This window comes from Chlorocebus sabaeus, chromosome 26 (assembly GCF_047675955.1).
Source record: "Chlorocebus sabaeus isolate Y175 chromosome 26, mChlSab1.0.hap1, whole genome shotgun sequence".
Taxonomy (NCBI): Eukaryota; Metazoa; Chordata; class Mammalia; order Primates; family Cercopithecidae; genus Chlorocebus; species Chlorocebus sabaeus.
In genome coordinates, this window is record NC_132929.1 from 18,081,457 (window position 1) to 18,107,395 (window position 25,939).

Sequence of the window (25,939 nt, forward strand, 5' to 3'; positions counted from 1 at the left end):
ACACATCTCAGCTTCCAACCACTCGAACCGGCAAAGATTTTTTGGTTACTTACCAGATTCTCCCTTGTATCGGATATTCTGAAATTCTGCATAGAAGACAGCTTTCTCAAGCATTCCCAGGAATATGACAGCACCAATCCAAAACTGAATTCTCAGGAGATCTCTCCAGTAGCAGGCAGACCATGCCAGCCACAGAACACCAAACAGGACATATACAATACACATCACCATGAAAAACTGTTATCAAATTGGGTAAAAGATAAAAAGGAGAATTAGAACCAAGAGTCAAGTCTGTATATATACTATTTTTTTTTTTTTAAAGGGATGGGGTTTTGCTATGTTGCCCAGGATGGTCTTGAACTTCAGGGTTCAAGCAATCCTCCCATCTCTGCCTCCCAAAGTGTTAGGATGACAGGCATAAGCCACAGTGCCTGTCCTGAATCAATATACAGTCTTAACAAGTTATAAAAATATACATATTCTACCTTCTAGTTAAAAAATAATTATTCCTTTGGAGCTTAACACTAACTAATATGAAAAATTATCTTGTCTTGAGCAGAGAAGACTACATAGGAACTTGTCATCGAGAGCGAATGCTCTCATATACATGTATGTGTGTATACATACATATGTATCACATATGCATACCATATAAAAGGTACTATCATACACATACACACATGTATGGTATATATAGAGCGCACTCAGCCTGCTCTCCTATAGTAAAAGAGCTTTTTCTGGTCAGGCGTGGTAATTCACACCTGTAATAGCGCCTTGGGAAGCTGAGGCAGGACTGCTTGAGGTCATGAGTTCAAGGCCAGTCTGGGCAACATAGCAAGACTCTGTCCCTACAAAAAATAAAAATTAGGCCAGGCATGGTGGCTCATGCCTATAATCCCAGCACTTTGGGAGGCAGAGGCGGGCAGATCACATGAGGTTAGGAGTTCAATACCAGTCTGGCCAAAACATGGTGAAACCCTGCCTCTACTAAAAATATGAAAATTAGCTGGGCATGGTGGCTCACGCCTGTAGTCCCAGCTACTCAGGAGGCTGAGGCAGGAGAATCGCTTGAACCCGGGAGCTGGAGGTTGCAGTGAGCCGAGATCGGGTCATTCCACTCCAGTCTGGGTGACAGAGTGAGACTACATTTCAAGATAAAAAATAATAAAATAAAATAAAAATTAGCCAGGCATAGTGGCACACGCCTGTTGTCTTAGCTGCTCGAGAGGCTAAGGTGGAGGGTAGCTTGAGCCTGGAGTTTAAGGCTGCAGTGAGCCATTATCCATTATCATGCCACTGCACTCCAGCCTGGGAGACAGAGTGAGACTCTCTTTCTTTTTTTTTTTTAAAAGGAGCTATTTCAGCTCACGATCTAAATTATGTAGATGAAGACAACACTGAAGAAGAAAAATGGCATGATTAGGATACATCTAGAGGCAAGGAAACACAACAAAATAAGAAAACGATTAAAGGGTAAGGAAGAAGAGAATAATTATGAACAAAGGAAAGCAAAAATATATTAAGGATATTCTGAGGCCGGGCGTGGTGGCTCATGTCTGTAATCCCAGCACTTTGGGAGGCCGAGATGGGCGGATCATGAGGTCAGGGGATCGAGACCATCCTGGTTAACATGGTGAAACCCCGTCTCTACTAAAAATACAAAAAATTAGCCGGGTGTGGTGGAGGGCGCCTGTAGTCCCAGCTACTTGGGAAGCTGAGGCAGGAGAATGGCGTGAACCAAGGAGGCGGAGGTTGCAGTGAGCCGAGATCGCGCCGTTGCACTACTCCAGCCTGGGCAACAAAGCGAGACTCCGTCTCAAACAAACAAAAAACAAAACAAAAAAAAGAAAAGGATATTCTGAGACACAGACGTATGTACACATACATGTATGTGCACATGTACACACATAAAATGAAGAGAAGGGAGCTTCATCATTTAGCTAATTTTTTTTTTTTTTTTTTTGAGACGGAGTCTCGCTCTGTCGCCCAGGCTGGAGTGCAGTGGCCGGATCTCGGCTCACTACAAGCTCCGCCTCCCGGATTTACGCCATTCTCCTGCCTCAGCCTCCCGAGTAGCTGGGACTACAGGTGCCCGCCACCTCGCCCGGCTAGTTTTTTTGTATTTTTTAGTAGAGACGGGGTTTCACCATGTTAGCCAGGATGGTCTCGATCTCCTGACCTCGTGATCCGCCCGTCTCGGCCTCCCAAAGTGCTGGGATTTTTTGTTGAGACAGTTTCACTCTGTCGCCCAGGCTGGAGTACACTGGCACGATCTTGGCTCATAGCAGCCTCTGCCTCCTGGGTTCAAGCAATTCTCCTGCTTCAAACTCCCAAGTAGCTAAGACTACAGACACCTACCACCACACCCAGCTAGTTTTTGTATTTTTAGTACAGACGGGGTTTCACCATGTTGGCCGGGCTGGTCTCGAACTCCTGACCTCAAGTGATCTGCCTGCCTCAGCCTCCCAAAGTGTTGGGATTACAGACATGAGCCAGGGTACCCAGCCTCATTTAGTTAATGTAAGTGGGATCAGAAACGACAGAGTTGTAGTAAAAAGTGCCCCACTATGGATCCTAGAGAGAATGTGAGATGACCTTTGAGGTAGTTCCACAGGTCACTGACCCCTTCATTATATGGATAAGAAAATGAGGCACACAAGGGTATTGACTCTCTCAAAGTCCCAGTCTAATAAGAAATAAATCCAGGACTATAAGCAACATTTTCTGAATTGCATAGGAACAATTCATTAAAAAGAATACTGCCACAAAATATGGGACAATCTTCGAACCCGAAACCATTCAATACTGAGGTTAAATAATATAAAGTCACTTACAATCATCAAGGGATAGTCTTCAAGCGTGAGGTATTCATAGGGACCCTTCACTTCAACAGTCACTGCCAAAACACAGTCCTCAGAATTAATTTACAGGACGCAGAAATTAAACAAAAATATTGCCTAACATTTGTTTCATGAAATCAGTAAGAATTTCATTGGGTCATTTACTTTTAGGCACTTCAATCCTGGTCAATATTACATTATATTTGTACAGCACTTGGAAAGTCATTAAGTGTTCTCATAGTTCAGTTCACGCTGTGTCCTGCACAGGTTTCCATGCCTCCACCATAGTCTGAAGTGGGAAGGCTCTTTTGCTTCCATACTCACATCTTTAAAAAGACTAGACTGAATATTTCCTCCACACAGCCTTCTCTGGCTGCCCATCTGGAACAACTCTACACATACTCTAAATTCTAAACATATTTCACATACACTTTTCCTTACTACACATCAGTAAAATATGCCTTACAGGACTTCCTTTTTACAGACTGCCATCTTCTTTGTTCTCTCTTTCCTCATCTGTATTTTCCTATTGCTTTACTATTTTTTCATGGACTCCAATTTTATGTGATCTTGCTACATTCATGTATCATTTTCAGAATGAAGGCATTGGAAAAAAACTTAAAAATCTAAATTAACTTACACAAAAAAAATACCATCCTTGATACAATAAGATTGAAATCTAGCTTCACAATCATGTACCCTAGATTCTCACTCAAAAGTAAAAATAACTCAAAAGTTCAGATGCTTTGAAGCAAAGCTCCATCCAATAAACATAGAATTGAACTTCCCCAAAACGTGCTAGTTAACACTTTTCAAAGAATTTGTTAATAACAAAGTGTTTAATGAGACAGAAAAAGGAATAGTAATAACATAAATGTGAAAGACATATTTGCCTTAGTAAAGCAAACTTATTAATTCTAAGATTATCTGTAATTTAAAAAACTATTTCAAGATGGACTATTTTATTACTGTATTGATAAAATAATTTGGATACATTCTAGGTATAATTAATAAATAAAAATCTGACTTATTTGAGCAGTGATCATCCCTAGAGACAGACTAGTAACTGTTCATTCAACAAAAATTCCCTACTAGCTTCTGATATACCATTATTTAAAGTAAACCACATCCAATACTTACATGATAAAAAGCATTCCATAAGAGCAATTATAAAAATTTCAGAGCAAAACTGAATATTAAATCTATACCTTCCTAATTCAATAAAAGAGTAAACAAAATATTCAGTAAATATTTGCATCATATTCTTTGCTTACTCTATGCCTTGGTCAGCAAAATACAGCACATGTGCCAAATCTGGCCATCAGCTTTTTCTGTTAGTAAAGTTTTATTGGAATACAGCCACATCCACTCATTTACATATTGTCTACAGCTGCCTCTGCACCATCATCACAGAGTTGGGTAGTTATAACAGAGAAAATATTTACTATCTGGCTCTTTAAGAAAAAAATCTGCCATCCCCTGCTCTATGCTAAAATATACATTTACTAAGCACTTATTATTTCACAGCCTATGGAAAACATAGCAGATAAAATGTAAGTAAGATGTTTTCTACCATTAAATGGGTAACCACCTTGCAGGGGAGAGGGAGTTGAGAAGTTACATAGAGAACTGTCCCTCTCAGCCAGACTAGAAGGATAAGTATATATTTTCCAGAACAAAGTAAAAAGCCTTCTAGGTAGAGGAAATAACATGAACAAAACAGCTGTGAAAATGTGTGGTATATTTAAAGAATAAATACAGTCTGAGACTGCACATCATACCATATAGTAGTAGTATTTTGGCATAAGGCAGCAAAAGTTTGTAAACTGGGGCAAGTTGTAAAGAGTTTTATAAACCTTGCTGCAAAACGTAGACATTCTATAGGCAATGGGGAGCCATTAAAGGTTTCAATGAAGGCAAGAAAAATGATAAAACTGTATTAGCGATAATGTAGCTTCTCCCTTCCAAAAAAAGAAGGGTAAGATATTTTCAAAATGAGAAAACAAGGCCAGGTATGGTGGCTCACGCCTGTAATCCCAGCACATTGTGAGGCCAAGGCGGGCAGATCACTCGAAGTCAGGAGTTCAAGACCAGTCTGGCCAACATGGTGAAACTAAAAATACAATCTACTAAATAAAAATTTAGTATATTTAATAATTTAGCAGATAAATAATAATTTAGTAGGTTGTAAAAATACAATCTACTAAAAATACAAAAATTAGCTAGGTGTGATGGTGCAGGCCTGTAATCCCAGCTACTTGGGAGGCTGAGGCAGCAGAATCACTTGAACCCAGGAGGCAGAGGTTGCACTGAAACAAGATCACACCACTGCACTCCAGCCTGGGTGACGGAGTGAGACTCTATCTCAAAAAAACAAAAAAAAAAGAAAAAAGAAAGAAAAAGAAACAAAACAAAAAAGGATATAAGCTCAAAAACAAGACAGACATTTCCAAGAATCAAAACAGAAACTCAGAACAGTGCATGAGGCTGACTCCATGATCATGTTGGGCTCTTGGACCAAAAGCAGGCTATGGTAGTTGGAAGTGCTGTCCCTATGGGATCTATGGTAGTTGGAAGTAGAGTTCCTACGGGATCACTGAAGCTAGCAGGTTTCAAAGAAAAAGAAGAGGGACCAAAGCCAGGCTGGATGCATGAAGAAGCTGAAGTAGGGTGGAATACAGCTTCTCTTCCAACATTTTCAAAGAAAGAAGGTTGAAAATGAACACTAGTAACTGTGCCTTGAGACTATAATCCATTAAGTCATAGGCTTAAAGAGACAGGAGGATACACATGTATGAGTGAGGGGGAGAGGGGCAGGGAGAAAGGAAGAGGGAGGGAGGGAGGAAGAGAAAGAGAGAGACAGAGAGAATATGTGTGTGTGTGTGTGTGTGTCAAAACCAAGTAGTGGTATCCCAGAAGTTCAACAATGATTTAATGTTAGAAGATCAGTTAATTTAACGTATGACATTACCTTATTAAATGAGAAAGCCCATATGATCATATAAATCAGTACAATTAAACTATTTGATAAAGCTAAATATTCATTCTTAACTTTTTTTTTTAACAAAGGAAACTACTCTCATTAAACTAGGAATAGAAAGGAACATCCTTAACCAAATAAAGAATATTTCAAAAGTTCTACAGTAAACATAGTACTTAATGATGAAATATACCAATACAGCCAGTAAAGTCAGGAGCGAAGTAATGGCGGCTGCCATCATTGTTTCTATTCCATATTCTGCTTAAGAAAGCAGGGTAGGAAAGGAAATTGCAAAAATACAAAGATGAAACAAAGGGGAAACCACAGGAAATAAGACCAGTTAGGAAGTTCTTGCAAATTCCAGGTAAGAGATGATGACTCTATGAAACTAGGCAGCAACCCTGGAAAGGAGAACACTTAAATTCTTGAGACACTAAAAACTACCAATGTTAATTTTTTCTTTTTTTTTTTTTTGAGAAGGAGTTTCATTCTTGTTGCCCAGGCTGGAGTGCAATGGTGCGATCTCAGCTCCCACAACTTCCATGTCCCGGGTTCAAGCAATTCTCCTGCCTCAGCCTCCTGAGTAGCTGGGATTACAGGCATGAGCCACCACACCCAGCTAATTTTGTATTTTTAGTAGAGACGGGGTTTCTCCATGTTGGTCAGGCTGGTCTTGAACTCCCGACCTCACGTGATCTGCCTGCCTTGGCCTCCCAAAGTGCTGGGATTACAGGCATGAGCCACCGCACCCGGCCAACGTTAATTTAAAATTTCCTGATCTCTAGCCTGGTGACCAAGTTTTGATAATTCTAGTTCAGAATACTGAAAACATGTTACTAACTAAAAATTTTAAAAGCAGGAGTACCAAATGAAGGAAAAAGAAATCTGATATCTGTAATACCTAATAAAAAAGCATATGTAAAGTACATGAATGACATAACCAGATAATAACATAACCATTAAAAAAAAAAACAAACACTGAACTTACTGGTAAAAAGATTACTCAGTGAATTTTCTTTTGATGATTCCTTTGAGGATGAAATGCCAATATGTACAATAAAAATGTATGGTGCATCTTGCCAAGTTTGCAATGGTTCATGCATTGCCTAGAGAGGGAAAAGGGCATCACATCTGTAAATCTTAAGAATTAAGAGCACAAATTAATAATACAATATGCAAATTTTGATCCAGAATGTGCCCAGAAATATGATAAAGTCCTTCTCTTTCCTTCATTGAAACAATAGGCACAACAAACCAAACAAGCCTAAAGTAGGCTAGATTATGCATACTGCATAAAGTAGGCTAGATTATGACTAATACTGCATAAAGTAGGCTAGATTATGAATACTGCATAAAGTAGGCTAGATTATGACTAATACTGCATAAAGTAGGCTAGATTATGAATAATACTGCATAAAGTAGGCTAGATTATGAATAATACTGCATAAAGTAGGCTAGATTATGAATAATACTGCATAAAGTAGGCTAGATTATGAATAATACTGCATAAAGTAGGCTAGATTATGAATAATACTGCATAAAGTAGGCTAGATTATGAATAATACTGCATAAAGTAGGCTAGATTATGAATAATACTACATAAAGTAGGTTAGATTATGAATAATACTGCATAAAGTAGGCTAGATTATGAATAATACTGCATAAAGTAGGTTAGATTATGAATAATACTGCATAAAGTAGGCTAGATTATGAATACTGCAAAAAGTAGGCTAGATTATGAATTACTAAAAGGCAAGATACCGCAAGTCTTGTACACAAAAATCACATTTAAGGTATTTTTTTAACAAGGAAAACCCCAGCTAAAATCACTAAATTTAATCTTTGTTTAACTAAGCCATAGCAGGATACTAGTTTGTGTTTTATGCAGACATTACAAAGAAATTTAAATAAAGAATTATTTAAATCACCTTAAACAAAAATTAATGATGGTATCAGTAAAATGAATTCTAATCGCCAATTCCTGAATAATTCCCTTTGTTCAACATGCTTCCCAAGAATATCAGAATTTCTGCTGACGCGGTCTCACATTTATACCGAAAATTCAACCTTGGGCTAGTCTATGTGGTAAGCAAGAGTCACTACCCCTCAAAGTCAAAGAAGACAAATTAACAGTGTCCAAGTCCTTGACTTTGACGGGTAGTGACTCTTGCTTTCCACATAGACTAGAGTCTTTACAAACAGAAGACTAAGATATAATGATAAAGACGAACACAGAAAATAACTGGTTTCTTCTTCCTTGGAATTGCAATTTATTACCACCTGGTCTTAAAAGGAGAAACGTTTACCCAGAGATCTCTGGGTAAGCTTCTATGATCTGCGAACCCCTCAAAACGAATAGCTGGTTTTGTATGTTTATGCATTTTCCTTTGGAGCCACAGTTCTCAAATGGTTAAAATACCCTACAACCAAGAAAAGGCTAACATAGTTCAAAAATTATATTCCATGAAAAAAATCCACGTCAAACAAAGAAGACTAAACAATTCTCCAGATTATCTATTTAGTAGGTTATCTTAGTAAAACATAAGAACATAAATGCCTTCCTAATCATACATTGATTTATCCCCACCTACTAGTCTCCGATGAGAGAGATAACTCATTTATGAGTTTTTTTGTGAGAAAACTTTACAGTTTCAAAGTTATGGGTAATACATGTCTGATTAGCCATAATTACAGAACTTTTCCTGAACTTACTTACCCATCAGCCTATAAAACGCTGGTGTAATAACCTGCTTTATTAATCATATATGTCTTAAAACCACCTTTTACAAATTCCAAAATAAATTGATCAATTCTCATATTCCAGAATTTGAGAAAGTTTACATTTAACTCTGGAATGCAGAGATTCTGACCCTGTAAAAATAACATTTATATGCCAGGTAACTCTGTTAAGCATCTGACATTACTTTTTTTTTTTTTTTTTTTTTTTGAGGCAGGGTCTCGCTCCATTGCCCAGGCTGGAGTACAGCAGTGCGATCTTGGCTCACTGTGACCGCCACCTGCCGGGTTCTAGAATTCTCCTGCCTCAGCCTCGCAAGTAGCTGGGATTACAGGCGCATGATACCACACCAGGCTATTTTTTTTTTTTTTTTTCTGTATTTTTGGTAGACACCGGGTTTCACCATGTTGGCCAGCCTGGTCTCGAACTCTTGACCTCAGGTGATCCACCACCTTGCTCTCCCTAAGTGCTGGGATTAAGGTGTGAGCCACTGTGCCCAGCCCATTTATTACATTTTTAAATCCTCAAAGCAGCCCTATCAGATAGGTATTATTATTAACTCCTTTGTAAACTAAATTTTACATAAAATTCACAATTTTAATGTGTATAAATCAGTGATATGTGGTAGAAGCACAATGATGTGCAAATATCACCTCTATCTAGTTCTAAAACATTTTCATCAACCGAAAACGAGACCCTGTATTCATTAAGCAGGTAGCTCCCCGTTTCTTTCTCCTCTCACTTATTTACCTCCTGTCTCCATGGAGTCATCTATTACGGTCATTTCATATAAATGTGTCCGGCTTCTCTCACTTAACATGTTTTCAGGGTTCATCTATATTGTCGTATGTATCAGTGCGTCATTCTTTTTTTTTTTTTTTGAGTTGAAGGAATTGGTAAATGTTTATTTTATTGATCATGGTTGTTTTCTAAGTACTGAGACCCAAGTTGTTGCTGTTGTTGTTTTTTATTATAGTTTAAATTCTAGGGTACGTGTGCACAAGGTGCAGGTTTGTTACATATGTATACATGTACCATGTTGGTTTGCTGCACCCATTGACTCATCATTTACATTTGTTATTTCTCCTAATGCAAACCCTCCCCCATTCCCCCACCCGACGACAGGCTCCAGTGTGTGATGTTCCCCGCCCTGTGTCCAAGTATTCTCACTGTTCAGTTCCCACCTATGAATGACAACATGCGGTCTCTGGTTTTCTGTCCTTGTGATAGTTTGCTCAGAATGATGGTTTCCAGCTTCATCCATGTCCCTACAAAGGACACGAGCTCATCCTTTTTTATGGCTGCATAGTATTCCATGATGTATATGTGCCACATTTTCTTAATCCAGTCTCTCATTGATGGACATTTGGGTTGGTTCCTAGTCTTCGCTATTGTGAATAGGGTCGCAATAAACATACGTGTGCATGTGTCTTTATAGCAGCATGATTTATAATTCTTTGGGTATATACCCAGTAATGGGATGGCTGGGTCAAATGGTATTTCTAGTTCTAGATCCTTGAGGAATCGCCACATTGTCTTCCACAATGGTTGAACTAGTTTACACTACCACCAACAGTGTAAAAGTGTTCCTATTTCTCCACTTCCTCTCCAGCATCTGTTGTTTCCTGACTTTTCAATGATCACCATTCTAACTGGTGTGAGATGGTATTACACTGTGGTTTTGATTTGCATTTCTCTGATGACCAGTGATGATGAGCATTTTTTCATGTGTCTGTTGGCTGCATAAATGTCTTCTTTTGAAAAGTGTCTGTTCATATCCTTTGCCCACTTTTTGATGGGGTTGATTTTTTCGTGTAAATTTGAGTTCTTTGTAGATTCTGGATATTAGCCCTTGGTCAGATGGGTAGATTGCAAAAATTTTCTCCTATTCTGCAGGTTGCCTGTTCACCCTGATGGCAGTTTCTTTTGTTGTGCAGACACTCATTAGTTTAATTAGATCCGATTTATCTATTTTGGCTTTTGTTGCCATTGCTTTTGGTGTTTTAGTTATGAAGTCCTTGCCCATGCCTCTGTTCTGAATGGTATTGCCTAGGTTTTCTTCTAGGGTTTTTATGGTTTTAGGTCACACATTTAAGTCTTTAATCCATCTTGAATTAATTTTTGTATAAGGTGTAAGGAAGGGATCCAGTTTCAGCTTTCTACATATGGATAGCCAGTTTTCCCAGCACCATCTATTATATAGGGAATCCTTTCCCCATTTCTTGTTTTTGTCAGGTTTGTCAAAGATCAGATGGTTGTAGATGTGTGGTGTTATTTCTGTGCCCTCTGTTCTGTTCAATTGGTTTATAAGTCTGTTTTGGTACCAGCACCATGCTGTTTTGGTTACTGTAGCCTTGTAGTATAGTTTGAAGTCAGGCAGCGTGATGCCTCCAGCTTTGTTCTTTATGTTTAGGATTGTCTTGGCAATGTGGGCTCTTTTTTGGTTCCATATGAACTTTAAAGTATTTTTCCAATTCTGTGAAGAAAGTCATTGGTAGCTTGATGGGGATGGCATTGAATCTGTAAATTACCTTGGGCAGTACGGCCATTTTCACGATATTGATCTTGAGATTTATTTTGTTATTTACCCAGCAGTCATTCAGAAGCAGGTTGTTCAGTTTCCATATAGTTGTGCAGTTTTGAGTGGGTTTCTTAATCCTGAGTTCTAATTTGATTGCACTGTGGTCTGAGAGACTGTTTGTTGTGACTTCTGTTCTTTTACATTTGTCAATGAGTGCTTTACTTCCAACTCTGTGGTCAATTTTGGAATAAGTATGATGTGGTGCTGAGTAGAATGTACATTCTGTTTATTTGGGGTGGAGAGTTCTGTAGATGTCTATTAGGTCTGCTTGGTGCAGAGCTGAGTTCAAGTCCTGGATATCCTTGATAACTTTGTCCCGTTGATCTAATATTGACAGTGGGGTGTTAAAGTCTCCCATTATTATTGTGTGGGAGTCTAAGTCGCTTTCTAGGTCTCTAAGGACTTGCTTTATTAATCTGGGTGTTCCTGTATCAGGTACATATATATTTAGGATAGTTAGCTCTTCTTGTTGAATTGACCCCTTTACCGTTATGTAGTGGCTTTGTCTCTTTTGATCTTTGTTGGTTTAAAGTCTGTTTTATCAGAGACTAGGATTGCAACCTCTGTTTTTTTTTTTTGCTTTCCCTTTGCTTGGTAGATCTTCCTCCATCCCTTTATTTTGAACCTATGTGTGTCTCTGCACGTGAGATGGGTCTATTGAATACAGCACACTGATGGGTCCTTACTCTTTATCCAATTTGCCAGTCTTGTCTTTTAATTGGGGCATTGAGCCCGTCTACATTTAAGGTTAATATTGTTATGTGTGAATTTGATTCTGTCATTATGATACTAGCTGCTTATTTTGCCCATTAGTTAATGTAGTTTCTTCCTAGCATTGATGGTTTTTACAATTTGGCATGTTTTTGCAGTGGCTGGTACCGGTTGTTCCTTTCCACGTTTAGTGCTTCCTTCAGGAGCTCTTGTAAGGCAGGCCTGGTGATGACAAAATCTCTCAGCATTTGCTTGCCTGTAAAGGATTTTATTTCTCCTTTGCTTATGAAGCTTAGTTTGGCTGGATATGAAATTCTGGGTTGAAAATTCTTTAAGAATGTTGAATATTGGCCCCCACTCTCTTCTGGCTTGTAGAGTTTATGCTGAGAGATCCGCTGTTTGTCTGATGGCCTTCCCTTTGTGGGCAACCCGACCTTTCTGTCTGGCTGCCCTTAACAGTTAATTTTTTTCTTTCATTTCAATCTTGGTGAATCTGACAATTATGTGTCTTTGGGTTACTCTTCTCAAGGAGTATCTTTGTGGCATTCTCTGTATTTCCTGAATCTGAATGTTGGCCTGCCTTGCTAGGTTGGGGAAGTTCTCCTAGATAATATCCTGAAGAGTGTTTTCCAACTTGGTTCCATTCTCCCCGTCACTTTCAGGTACACCAATCAGATGTAGATTTGCTCTTTTTTCACACAGTCTCATACTTCTTGGAGGCTTTGTTCATTTCTTTTTACTCTTTTTTCTCTCAAGTTCTCTTCTTGCTTCATTTCATTCATTTGATTTTCAATCACTGATACCCTTTCTTCCAGTTGATCAAATTGGCTACTGAAGCTTGTGCATGCGTCACGTAGTTCTCGTGCCATGGTTTTCAGCTCCATCAGGTCATTTAAGGTCTTCTCTACACTGTTTATTCTAGTCAGTCATTCGTCTAATCTTTTTTCAAGGTTTTTAGCTTCCTTGCAATGGGATCGAACATCCTTCTTTAGCTTGGAGAGGTTTGTTATTACTGACCTTCTGAAGCCTACTTCTGTCAACTTGTCAAATTCATTCTTTGTCCAGCTTTGTTCCGTTGCTGGCGAGGAGCTGCGAGCCTTTGGAGAAGAGGTGCTCTGGTTTTGAGAATTTTCAGCTTTTCTGCTCTGGTTTCTCCCCATCTTTCTGGTTTTATCTACCTTTGATCTTTGATATTGGTGACCTACAGATGGGGTTTTGGTGTGGATGTCCTTTTTGTTGATGTTGATACTATTCCTTTCTGTTTGTTAGTTTTCCTTCTAAGAGTCAGGTCTCTCAGCTGCAGGTCTGTTGGAGTTTGCTGGAGGTCCACTCCATACCGTTTGCCTGGTTATCCCCAGCGGAGGCTGGAGAGCAGTAAATGTTGCTGCCTGATCCTTCCTCTGGAAGCTTCGTCTCAGAGGAGCACCTGGCTGTATGAAGCATCAGCTGGCCCCTATTGGGATGTGTCTCCCAGTTAGGCAACACGGGGGTCAGGGACCCACTTCAGGAAGCAGTCTGTCCATTCTCAGCACTCAAACACTGTGCTGGGAGAACCACTGCTCTCTTCAGAGCTGTCAGACAGGGATGTTTAAGTCTTCAGAAGTTTCTGCTGCCTTTTGTTCAGCTATGCCCTGCCCCCAGAGCTGGAGTCTACAGAGGCAGGCAGGCCTTGCTGAGCTGTGGTGGGCTCCACCCAATGTGAACTTCCTGGCCGCTTTACCTACTCAAGCCTCAGCAATGGTGACACCCCTTCCCCAGTTGGGCTGCCACTTCACAGTTCTATTTGGGACTGCTGCGCTAGCAGTGAGCAAGGCTCTGTGGGTGTGGGACCTGCTGAGCCAGGTGCGGTATATAATCTCCTGGTGTGCCCTTTGCTAAGACCATTGAAAAAGTGCAGTATTAAGGCGGGAGTGTCCCGATTTTCCCGGTACAGTCTATCACGGCTTCCTGGTACAGTCTATCACGGCTTCCCTTGGCTAGGAAAGGGATATCCCTGACCCCTTGCACTTCCCGGGTAAGGCGATGCCCCGCCCTGCTTTGGCTTGCCCTCTGTGGGCTGCACCCACTATCCAACCAGTCCCAGTGAGATGAACCAGGTATCTCAATTGGAAATGCAGAAATCACCCATTTTCTGTGTCAATCACGCTGGGAGCTGCAGACAGAGCTGTTCCTATTCGGCCATCTTGGAATCCAGCTCCCATTCATTTTTATAGATGAATGATATTCCATTTTATGGACATACAACATTTTACTTTTTCATTCCTGGTTGTAGTTTGAGATCTGTGAGCTTCTCAATTTTTCTGAAATTCATAATTTCATCAAATTTAGGAAGTTGCTGGGCATTATTCCTTTAAATATTCTTTCCATACCTTTCTCTCTCTCTTCTCCCTCTGATGAATTCCTACTATGTGGATGTTGATACACTTAAGGGTGTCCCATAGGTCTCTCAGGCTCATCTTCATTCTTTTTATCATTTTTATCTCTATGTTCTCCTGGTTTCCTTTAGGTTCTTCCTCCATGGTTTTTTTTATTCTTAGCTCTTTGAGCATATTTAAGACAGTTCATTTAAAATCTTTGGTCTGGTGAGTCTAATGCTGAGGCTTCCTCTTCGAAGCATGTATACTTTTTTAATCCTGTAAATATGCCATACTTTATTTATATGGATGCCTTGTAATTTTCCACTGAAAACTGAACGTTATAAAGTGACAACTCTGGAAACCACAATCTGCCCCCTCCTTGGGGTTTGTTAGCTGGTAATAATATGGGTTGTCTCTTTTACTTAGTAACTTTTCTAAACCATTTTTTTAAAGTCTGCATTCTTAGACCTGTGTGGCTATTGGAATCTATATTCCTTTAGCTTAGCGGTCAGCTAGTGTTTTGACAAAGATTCTTAAACACCAGGAGCCAAAGACAAAAAAGAACAGAATATTCTCCCAGTCTTTGCACCCTGGGGCAATCCTTCAATGCTTAGCTGGGCCAATTAAAGCTGTTCCTTAGTCTTCACTTTTTGCTTGTACAGAGCCTGAAGGTTAGCCAGAATGAAAGCTTAAGGTCATCTAAGGTCTTTTCTGATCATATGTCCAGTCGTGAGAATATACATGGCTTTCTTCATACCTCAATATACACAGAAACTTTAAACAGCCTTGTTCTTCCACAAATCTCCTTTCTGGACCCTTTCCTTCTCATGCTTGACAGTCTCTATTGCTTATCCCCACTGTTATCCCCTTCCCCATGTACACAATACTTCTGCCTTCAAATGCTTTTGGCAAACACAACCCAGGAAGCCACTCCAGCCCTGGGAACACTCTAAATTGGGGAAAACAGAGGCAAGTCCTTGCACGGGTCCTTCAGGGAGCCTCCAGACAGGTGAAAACACACAATGGCAAGTCTTTAAGAAAAAGGTCTGTATTAGTTCTCCTGGCACTAGCGACCTGCACCATGACTGTGGGTTGCCATCTTCCTGCCTCTGAACTGGGAAGGAGGGTATGGTAAACAAATTACAATATCACAGCACTTTCTTAATGTAATATAGCAGCTTCTTTCTTTGTTGAACTTTTTCCTTATTTAAGTTTTGGCTCGATTTCAAAGTTCTGTGAAAGTTGCAAGTGACAGTTTCCATCAGTTTACTAGTTGCTTTTGTGGAAGCATGGAGACCTGGACTTCGCTACTCGACAATTCTTGGTAATATCATTCCTATTAGCTCCATTTTATTATGTAAGAAACTGAAGCACAATAACATTTCCAAGGGAAATATTAAGTTATGAAGTTGGGATTTCAAAATCTAGGACACCTGACCCCAGAGCCTGGGCTCTTAACTACCATCTCAACTATTAATTATTTTGTTCTCCATAACAGAACTATTTTTTTCTTTTTTTCCCTTTTTCACAGTCTACCGCTAGCTTGTGAACAGAATTATTTTTAAAGCACTGTCTTCATGGTATGATCTCAAAATTGTAAGTGCCCTTCAACAGAACTTTTTAACCCCATGAGTAAGGTAATTAAAGCTACAAGTGACAATCCATTATTGATGCTGTCAGACAGACAGACTACAAGAGTAGTTTTGTTGCCAGAACATGCTATTTTTGATTAAGCACTGCGTTGTCAAAATTGCAATGGTTACAAAACTAAACATACTCTTACCATACAATCTAGCAATCATGCTCCTTGATGGTTACCCAGATGAGTTGAAAACTTACGTCCACATAAAACCCTGGACACAAATGTTTACAACAGCTTTATCTATAATTGTTATAATTTGAAAGCAATCAAGATGTCCTTCAACAGATGAATGGATAAACTGTAATATATCCAAACAATGGAATATGATTCAGCACTAAAAGGAAATGAACTATCAAGCCACCAGAAGACATGGAGGAACCTTAAATGCATATTACTAAGTGAAAGAAGCCAATCTAAAAAGGTCACATATTTGTACAACTCCAACTAGATGACATTCTGGAAAAGGCAAAACTATGAAGACGGTAAAAAGATCAGTGATTGCCAGGAGTTCAAGGCGAAAGGAGAGATGAACAGGCAGAGCCCAGAGGATTTTTAGGCACTGAACCTATTCTGTATGATACTACAAAGGTGAAGATGTCTTTACACATTTATCAAAATTCATACAATGTACAATGCAGAGTGAACCTTAATGTAAACTACAGACTTTGGTTGATAATGACATGTCAACATGGTTCATCAATTATAACTGTGTGCCACAGTGGCGCAGTATGTTGATGACGGGGGAGGCTAAGTATACAGGTATAGACAGGGCATGTGGGACCACTCCTTTTTTTTTTTTTGAGACAGAGTGTTGCTTTATTGCTTAGACTAGAGTACAGTGGCATGATCATGGCTCACTGCAGCCTTGAACTCCTGGGCTTAAGTGACCCTCCCACTTCAGCCTCCCTTGTAGCTGTGACTATAGGCATGCACAACCATGCTGGGTAATTTGGGTTTTGTTTGTTTTTAAGACGGAGTTTTGCTCTTGTCGCCCAGGCTGGAGTGCAATGGTGCGATCTTGGCTCACCGCAAACTCTGCCTCCCAGGTTCAAGTCATTCTCCTGCCTCAGCCTCCCAAGTGGCTGAGATTACAGGCATATGCCACCACACCCAGCTAATTTTATATTTTTAGTAGAGACGGGTTTCTCCATGTTGGTCAGGTTGGTCTCAAACTCCCGACCTCAGGTGATCTGTCTGCCTGGGCCTCCCAAAGTGCTGGGATTACAGACATGAGCCACTGTACCCAGCCAACTTTTGCTTTTTGTAGAGATAGGGTCTCAATGTTTTCCAGGCTGCTCTTGAATTCCTGGGTTCAAGTGATCCTCCCACCTTGGCCTCCCAAAGGGCGTAAGCCACTGCACTGGCCTCTCTGTACCTTTTATTCAATTTTGTTGTGAACCTAAAACTGCTCTAAACAATAAACTCTATTAATTTTTTTAAAATTGTAATGTTAAATGTATCACATTATTGCTTAAATCCAAAAAAACTCAGTTAATCAAAATATTAAAGTGTTCTCTTTTATCATTCTTTCCTTAGAAGAAGGGACACACAGAGGACCTTTCTTCCATAAACATACAGGTTTTTTTTTCTTTAGATGGAGTCTTGCTCTGTTGCCCAGGCTGGAGTGCAGTGGAATGATCTCGACTCAATGTAATCTCCGCCTCCTGGGTTCAGGCAATTCTCCCACCTCAGCCTCCCACGTAGCTGGGATTACAGGCATGCGCCACCATGCCTAGTTAATTTTGCTTTTTTTTTTTTTGTATTTTTAGTAGAGATGCGGTTTCACCACGTTGGCCAGGCTGACCTTGAACTCCTGACATCAGGTGATCCACCCACCTTGGCCTCCCAAAGTGCTGGGATCACAGGTGTGAGCCACTACACCCGGCCCATAAACATATATATTTAACCAGAGCTTTAATGAAATAGGATGGAGGTACTGAATTTGTGAGTATCCTTTTTGTTTTTTTGAGACAGTCTCATTTTGTCACTCAGGCTGGAGTGCAGTGGTGCAATCATAGCTCACTACAACCTGTGCCTTTTGGGCTCAAGTGATTCTCAGGCCTCAAGCACTCAAGTAGCTGGGATTACAGATGTACCCCACCACACCAAGCTAATTTTTGCATTTTCAGTAGAGACAGGGTTTTGCCATGTTGACCAGACTGGTCTCAAACCCTGGCTTTGAGTGATCCACCCACTTTGGGCCTCAAAAATGCGGACATTACCACTGAACCCAGCCTGTGAATATCCTTTAAATAGGATTATAAGGTATTTGCCTTGGACCAAATTTTCAGGAAGAAAGATCAAAAGATAGTTAATTCTTTCATTTCTTTTGACTATATTTTGACTAAGTATTCCTAAATATTACTTGTGGTATTCAACAGGGTCACCTTTCGGCCAGTTTTAATCACTGTAACAAGACTCAAGCCTTGAATAGAACTCAAAGTATGCTGTGCACAGAAGACAAATGAAGAAAGCACAAGAGCCAATATCCATATAAATGAATGTTCACCTTCAACAATAATTTTTTTGTTGTTGTTTTTGTTTTTGAGACAAGGTATGGCTCTATTGCCTAGAGTGAAGTGGTGTGATCTTGGCTCACTGCAATCTCTGCCTCCCAGGCTCAAGCCATCCTCCCACATCACTCAACCAAGTAGCTGGGACTACAGGCACACGTGCCACCTTCTGGCTAATTTTTCCATCATTTTTTGTAGAGACAAGGTTTCACCATATTGCCCAGGCTGGTCTTAAACTCATGAGCTCAAGCGATCCGCCTGCTGTGGCCTTCCAACGTGCTGGGGTTATAGGCGTGAGCCACAGCGCCTGGCTTAACAATAATTTTTTAAATATAATTTACAACAACAAATTATTGCTTAACTAGACAAACTGCATAAAATCTATTTTAAATGACAGCCATTGTTTTTGTGAGGAAAGATGGAAACTCACTGCTATGGTTTAGATATCTGTCCTCCCAAATTTCGTTTTGAAATTTGATCCCCAGTGGGTTGGAGGTGAAATCTAGAGAGAGGTGTTTGGGTCACGGAGCCAATCCCTAATGAATGGCTTGGTGCCACTGTCCTTTCAGTAATGACTTCTCCCTCTATTGCTTCCTTGATTATTAAAAAAGAGTCCACTATGTCCTCTCCTCCTCCTCCCTCTTTCCTTCTTCCTCCCTTGCCATGTGACCTGCACACACAGACTCCCCCCTTCACCTCCCACCATGAGTGGAAGCAGCCTCAAGCCCTCACTAGAAACAGATGCCGGCCCCATGCTTCTTTGATAGCCCACAGAACAGTGAGCCAAATAAACCTCTTTTTTTTTAATAAATTACCCAGCTCCAGGTGTCCTTCCATAGCAACATAAACAAACTAAGACACTCTCACTTTCTTGGGGCCATAAATTGCTACAAAAAAGAGCTTTTAAACTGTGCATACATGTGGACCTAGCAATTCTACCTCCAGGAATTTAGCCTAAAGACTATAAATGTACACAGAGATACAGCTACACATTATGAACATGACCTTATCCATAACAGGGTAAATTTGGGAACAACCCAAATATTCATCAATTGGGAGTTAATTATTAAAATCATAATAAAATGGAACACTAAGCAGCCATGAAAAGGTGAAGTAGTATTCAATGTACCAATTTGGAAGTAAAAATAAAAAATTATACAACGGTGTATAATATGATCTTATTTTGGTTAATATGCATGTGTTCTGTGTAATCACACCAAACGCAAACTATTAGAACATAAAATTACAAAGGATTTTTACTTTTAAGTTATAGAATTAAAAACTTATCCCAATATACAATTCTTCAGAGATTAGAAAATAAAGACTTAAAAGTAAATGTAGTTAAAATATTAATCACAACACTGCATAAAATTCCAAGATAATGAAACTCATAAATGTTCAAGAATAGAGAACTGAACAAATTGCAATGTACTCATACAATAAGACACTATACAAGCATTTAAGTAACAATGTAATACAATATTTACCAAACTGAAGAGATGTCCATGTTATATTGCTAAGCTACAAAAAAAGTCATATAATACATACTGTAAGATCCCCTTTTTAAAATAAATATCAACATGCCCATATACAAAAGACTAGGAAAATAAATACATCACTGCATGGTATTATAGATTACTACTTTCTTCTTTTCATTCATTTCATCTCCATTTTCACAGTGAATATATGCCTATTAGTAAGAGAAAATCCAATGAGTATCTTTTTTTTTTTTTTTGAGATGGAATCTCACTGGTCACCCAGACTGGAGTGCAGTAGCGTGATCTCAGCTCACTGCAACCTCCACCTCCCAAGTTCAAGTGATTCTCCTGCCTCAACCTCCTGAGTTGCTTGGATTACAGGTGCCTACCGCCATGACCAACTAATTTTTGTATTTTTAGTAAAGACAAAGTTTCACCACGTTGGCCAGGCTGGTCTCAAACTCCCAACCTCAAGTGATCTGCCCACCTTGGCCTCCCAAAGTGTTGGCATTATAGGCGTGAGCCACTGCACCCAGTCCTAACGGCTATCTTTTGTTTAAAAAAATTAACAAAGATTGTCATGCCTAACCTACTTTCAGTTAAAATTCTGTATAAATAAAACTGGGGTTTGGGTAGTGAGAATACTTTCAGAATGGCAGAATAAGAAACTCTGAAAATCTCATCTATAAAAGCAACAAAAACACTGGCAAAAACTATCAAAATCAACTTTTGGAACTTTGGAAATTAATTAAAGTCTTTCAACAATACAAGAAATGTTTCTTCGAGAAAGGCAACTGAATCTAGGAAAGAAAAGCAAGCTTGAGATGTCTGTGTTCACCCTAATCCCATCCCTCTCTCTCAAGTTCCTTAAAACCAAAATCGCTGAAACCATTAACAGCTGAGAAAAACAACAGCTTAGCAGCCACTGGGCAAAGGGGACAGGGGAAGGGAACACAGAGTTTCACTCTGTTGCCTACGCTGGAGTGCAGTGGTGTGATCTCAGCTCACTGCAGCCTCCACTTTCTTGGTTCAAGTGATTCTCCTGCTTCAGCCTCCCAAGTAGCTGGGATTACAGATGTGCACCACCATGCCTGCCTAATTTTTGTATTTTTGGCAGAGACGAGTTTCACCATGTTGGCCAGGATGGTGTCAAACTCCTGGCCTCAAATGATCTGCTCACGTAGGCCTCCCAAAGGAAAAAACAAATTTGGAGGTCCCTAAAAGACTGATCACCTGAGCTGTCTGGCAAATTGCTGAAAAGCTCCATTCTCAGGGCTTGTCTTTATCTGACCTGACTCAGAGATCACCTAGTGTCAACAGCCCTGTACTCAAAGCATTTGCCAAACACACTGAATAGCAATCCTTCAAGATCACAGCTGCCTGAGGTGACATTACCAACCGGGGCTACTAAGAGGCTGATTGGAAACTTAAAAGGAAAAACTGGAGAATGGGATGTCCACAGGGACTTTGGGAAGCTCCAAAATATTCCTGGAAATCTAGAAGGCCATATGCCCAGGGCTGTGCACAGGTCCAGGAGAGACCAGAGAAGGCCCTAATCACTCGCTAGCTGATCTTAAGGCTCTGTGCAAGCAGGAAGTAAAAGTTAAGACAAAGTGTAAACTGTGAAAGAGGCCAGACACAAGGTCATGTATTATATGATTTCAGTTATATAAAATGTCCAGAAAAGGCAAATACAGAGATAGAAAATAGATTACTGATTGCCAGAGGCTGGGGGCAGGAAAAATGGGGAGTGACTGATAATGAGTATGGGGCTACTTTTGGGGACAATGAACAATTCTGGAACTAGACTTTGAGTGGTGCTTGCACAACTTGAGAATATTAAAAACCACTAAATTATATGCTTTAATATAATAACTTTAACAATAACTTTTAGGCTGGGCGCAGTGGCTCACACCTATAATCCTAGCACTTTGGGAGGCTGAAGTGAAATGATTACTTGAGCCTAGGAGTTCCATACCAGCCTGGGCAACATGGTGAGACCCAATCTCTACAAAAAATTTTTAAAAATTAGCCAGGCATGGCGGCATGTGCCTGTGGTCCCAGTTACTTGGGAGTCTGAGGCAAGAGGATCACTTGAGCCCAGGAGGTCAAGGCAGCAGGGAGCCATGTTCACACCACTGTTCTTCAGCGTGGGCAAGAGTGAGAGCTTGTCTCAAAAAACAAAACAAAACAAAACAAAACATAACTTCTGTCATATGTATACTATACCTTCATAAGGTTGTTATAAAATTAAAAACTTTAATCAGCCTTATAAAAACCATAATCCAACACTGATAGCTGTCATCCTTCCTCTAAATTTTTAACTGGTGATGTTTTAAGGGATTAGTTATTATGAATTTGAAAATAGTATCCATACAATGCATATTTATGAAAACTTAAGGCATATTTACAGTTTTAGACCTTATTTCAATTTTCCAAACTCTCTTTCAATTATATTTTATCACAGATAATTTTAGATGAAGTTTAAGAGTTCTTATTTTTAATAAGTTTCTTCCTGTTTACAGATAAGTATTGAGGGATAATTATAAAAGCAATACAGACGTACAGGAGAAAATATACAGAAAACACAAAGAAGAAACTAAAAATCACTCATGGTTATCATCCAGAGATCCAACCATTTTTAAGATTTTGGTCTATAACTTCCAGACTTAACTTTCTTTTCAAATGTTAGCATAATATGGGAGAACAATTCAAAAATATATGAATATAAGAAAACTAAAATATGTGTTCAATGCCCCAAATCCCCAAATATACTTACAGTTTTGTCTCCAATAAAGGTAAGGTTTGTTCCATTCTCCTTAGCCTTTAAATATTAAAAAATAATAATAATTAATTCAGAACTTCTTGTTTTTAGCTGCCCAAGTTCCTGTAGCCTCTGTCTGAGCCTGCTCCCCAGGTGCAGCACTCCCTCCCTGGAGATGTAGTGAGCACGGGTGTCTCCTGCACTGCCAAAGGTTTTACTGGACTCTCAGAAATATATAAAGAAAACAATTACCTCCTGTTTTTCTCCTAAAAGAGGCAGTCGATGCATAAAATCTCCAGAAAAGCTCTATAAAAGAAACACAAAACTAAAAAAATTAAAGGTGTGTAAATACTAGAAGAAAAGTGTAGCTGAAAATACAAAGAAATGGTTAAAACAAAACACCACACCCTAACTAGTAAATATAATAACACAGCATCAGTAGACAAAACATTTCCAATTAACCACAAACAAGTGAATAAAACCCTGCTGGGAGCTAGAAAATAGTATCAAACCAAAACGGCCATTCAATTTTTCTATGAGAATAATAAACATTTAAGAATGACAAAGTCTTAGATATAGGATGTATACTTAGAAGAATCTTAGATCACTTCCCCTCATTTTACAGGTGAGTAAAATGTGGTTCAAAACTACAAAGCTTTAGACAAAGAAATAGGATTTAAACCTAATATTCTTTTTTTTTTTTTTTTTGAGATGGAGTCTTGCTCTGTCGCTCAGGCTGGAGTGCACTAGTACGATCTTGGCTCGCTGCAAGCTCCGCCTCCCAGGTTCACGCCATTCTCCTGCCTCAGCCTCCCGAGTAGCTGGGACTACAGGTGCCTACTACCACTCCCGGCTAATTTTTTTTGTATTTTTAGTAGAGCCGGGGTTTCACCATGTTAGCCAGGATGGTCTCGATCTCTTGACTTTGTGATCCACCTGCCTCAGCCTCCCAAAGTGCTGGGATTACAGGCGTGAACCACCGCGCCCAGCCTAAACCTAATATTCTTGACACTTAGGTCTGCTGTCCCTTCCACCGCACTACATTTCATGCCTGTAAAAAACTACACTAATTATCTTTCTTACCAATTATCGGTAGATAAGGCATTCTCCTTCCTGAGTAATGAGATTGTGTAATTCAACCTGTTACATTAGACTGGAGGAGGAGAGGAAACCTTATCAATAAGCCAAGACCCCGGAAAGATTATAGCACATCTGAAAGTAGTCAGTCTCAGGCAACCAGAGGCAACAGGTAGCTTTCCATAATCAAATCCAGGAAAGACCAACCAATCCTCCTAGTCTAAGGGATAAATTTGGAAAACCAACAGAAAACATACAAACTACACAACATCACATTGTTTCTAGCTTTCTCTACCATTCTTTCACCATCTTAAAGCTATTTTCTTCTCCCTTCAAGATCATAAAACCTAAGTTATAATAAAAGCTGAACTCTTCCTTCAATTACCAATTACTTCATCTGCTCACCAACTATCAATTTTTTTTTTTTTTTGACACCAAGTTTCACTCTTGTTGCCCAGGCTGGAGTGCAGTGGCACGATCTCAGCCTTCTGGGTTCAAGTGATTCTCCCACCTCAGCCTCCCGAGTAGCTGGGATTACACGCCCGGATAATTTTTTTTGTATTTTTAGTAGAGACAGGGTTTCACCATGTTGGCCAGGTTGGTCTTGAACTCCTGACCTCAGGTGATCTGCCCACCTCAGCCTCTCAAAGTGATGGGATTACAGGCTTGAGCCACCATGTCCAGCCTCAATTACAATTCAATGATTAAATTTGTCTTCTTAATAATAAACTTTACTTCCAGTAATTTGACAGTTCAAGGCAAGCTGCTAAATATTCCAAAACAATTTTTAAATATAGTAAGGACAAGTATAGATGATAATTACTGTAACTATTTTTAACACATATAAAACTTTTATATCAAAAAAATTGGTATTAGATTACTATTTCTAAGACAAAATTTCATATCAGAATCCCACTTACATTACATATATGTAAGCGTGAAAAATATATGATTATTCACATCTCCCTCTTTCTACAAAATTAAGGTGTGAAATTGAACTTTAAGACAATGATGATACCCTTCTGATTTCAGATCTATAGCAGTAAAATTTTAAAGACCTGATTTTTCTAGGAACATATTAACAAGATGAGGAGACCAGAGAATTAAAAATGTGAGGTTTTAAATGTCTATCAACAGATGAATGGAAAAACAAAATGTGGTACATACATACCATAAATCATCATTTAGCCTTAAAAAAGAATGAAATTCTGATAATGCTACAACATGGATGAACCTTAAAAACATTATGCTAAGTGAAAGAAGTCAGACAAAAAAAAAACACAAAAGTTGTATGATTCTATTTATATGAGGTATCTAGAATAGTCAAATTCATGGATAGTAGAAGAGTGGTTACTGTGGACTTGGGGTTGGAGGGTGGGGAATTTTTGTTTAATAGGTATGCTGTTTTAGTTTGGGATGATAAAAGTACTAGACATGGGGCTCAGCCCGGTGGCTCACAACTGTAATCCCAGCATTTCGGGAGGCTAAGGTGGGTAGATCACTTGAGGTCAAGAGTTCAAGACCAGCCTGGCTAACATGGTGAAATCCTGTCTCTACTGAAAATACAAAAAGAATTAGCCAGGTGTAACGGTGTGAACCTATAGCCCTAGCCACTTGGGAGGATGAGGCGAAAGAATTGCTTGGACCCCGGGCGGAGGTGGAGACTGCAGTAAGCCAAGATTGCACCACTGCACTCCAGCCTGGGGGACAGAGCGAGACTCTGCCTTGGAAAAAAAAAAAAAAGTACTGGAGATATGGAGACGGGTTGATGGCTGCACAGCAATGTGAATATACTTAATGCCACTGTATTATACACTTAGAAATGGTTAAAATGGTAAATTTTATGTAGTGTATATTTTACCACATTAAAAAAAAATGGGGGTTTGCTTTTTACACACAAAGGAAAATACAATCTCTCTTTGATGAGTTGAGTATGTAAGTGGCTTACTATGTACCTATCAGAACATGCTTCCACTTACTTCTACCAAAAGAAATACTTGAGGAGTGGGAGAGGATACAGCCAAAAATACAGACATTCCATTTTTTACCTATTCTATTTACCTCCAACCACTTGCAAAGATTACCTGTGTTTTAAAGAGTTCACTGCAGTTCTGGAACAATTTTGATGACGTTTGATATCTCCCAGACAAGCCTCTTTTTTCCTTAAGTTTTTCCAAATACATCTCTACTTCTTCTGCCTGGAAAAAGAGATAATACAGAGTAGTTAATTCACCTTTCAAAAAATAAGATACTAAGAGC

The 25,939-nt window shown here is 39.4% G+C and overlaps 1 protein-coding gene across 3 annotated transcripts in view; it reads right to left on the bottom strand.

Moving 5' to 3' along the window:
* TMEM87A (transmembrane protein 87A) overlaps nucleotides 1-25,939 on the bottom strand; it is a 63,263-nt gene that overhangs the window by 28,596 nt on the left and 8,728 nt on the right. For all 3 annotated transcript variants that reach the window (XM_008016903.3, XM_073012080.1, XM_008016905.3), the window contains exons 4-9: nucleotides 25,765-25,878; nucleotides 22,856-22,909; nucleotides 22,619-22,663; nucleotides 6,809-6,926; nucleotides 2,835-2,896; nucleotides 54-237 (exon numbers count right to left, since the gene is read on the bottom strand). In XM_008016903.3, coding sequence (XP_008015094.1) covers nucleotides 54-237; nucleotides 2,835-2,896; nucleotides 6,809-6,926; nucleotides 22,619-22,663; nucleotides 22,856-22,909; nucleotides 25,765-25,878 — 577 coding nt within the window. The remainder of the gene's footprint in view (nucleotides 1-53; nucleotides 238-2,834; nucleotides 2,897-6,808; nucleotides 6,927-22,618; nucleotides 22,664-22,855; nucleotides 22,910-25,764; nucleotides 25,879-25,939) is intronic.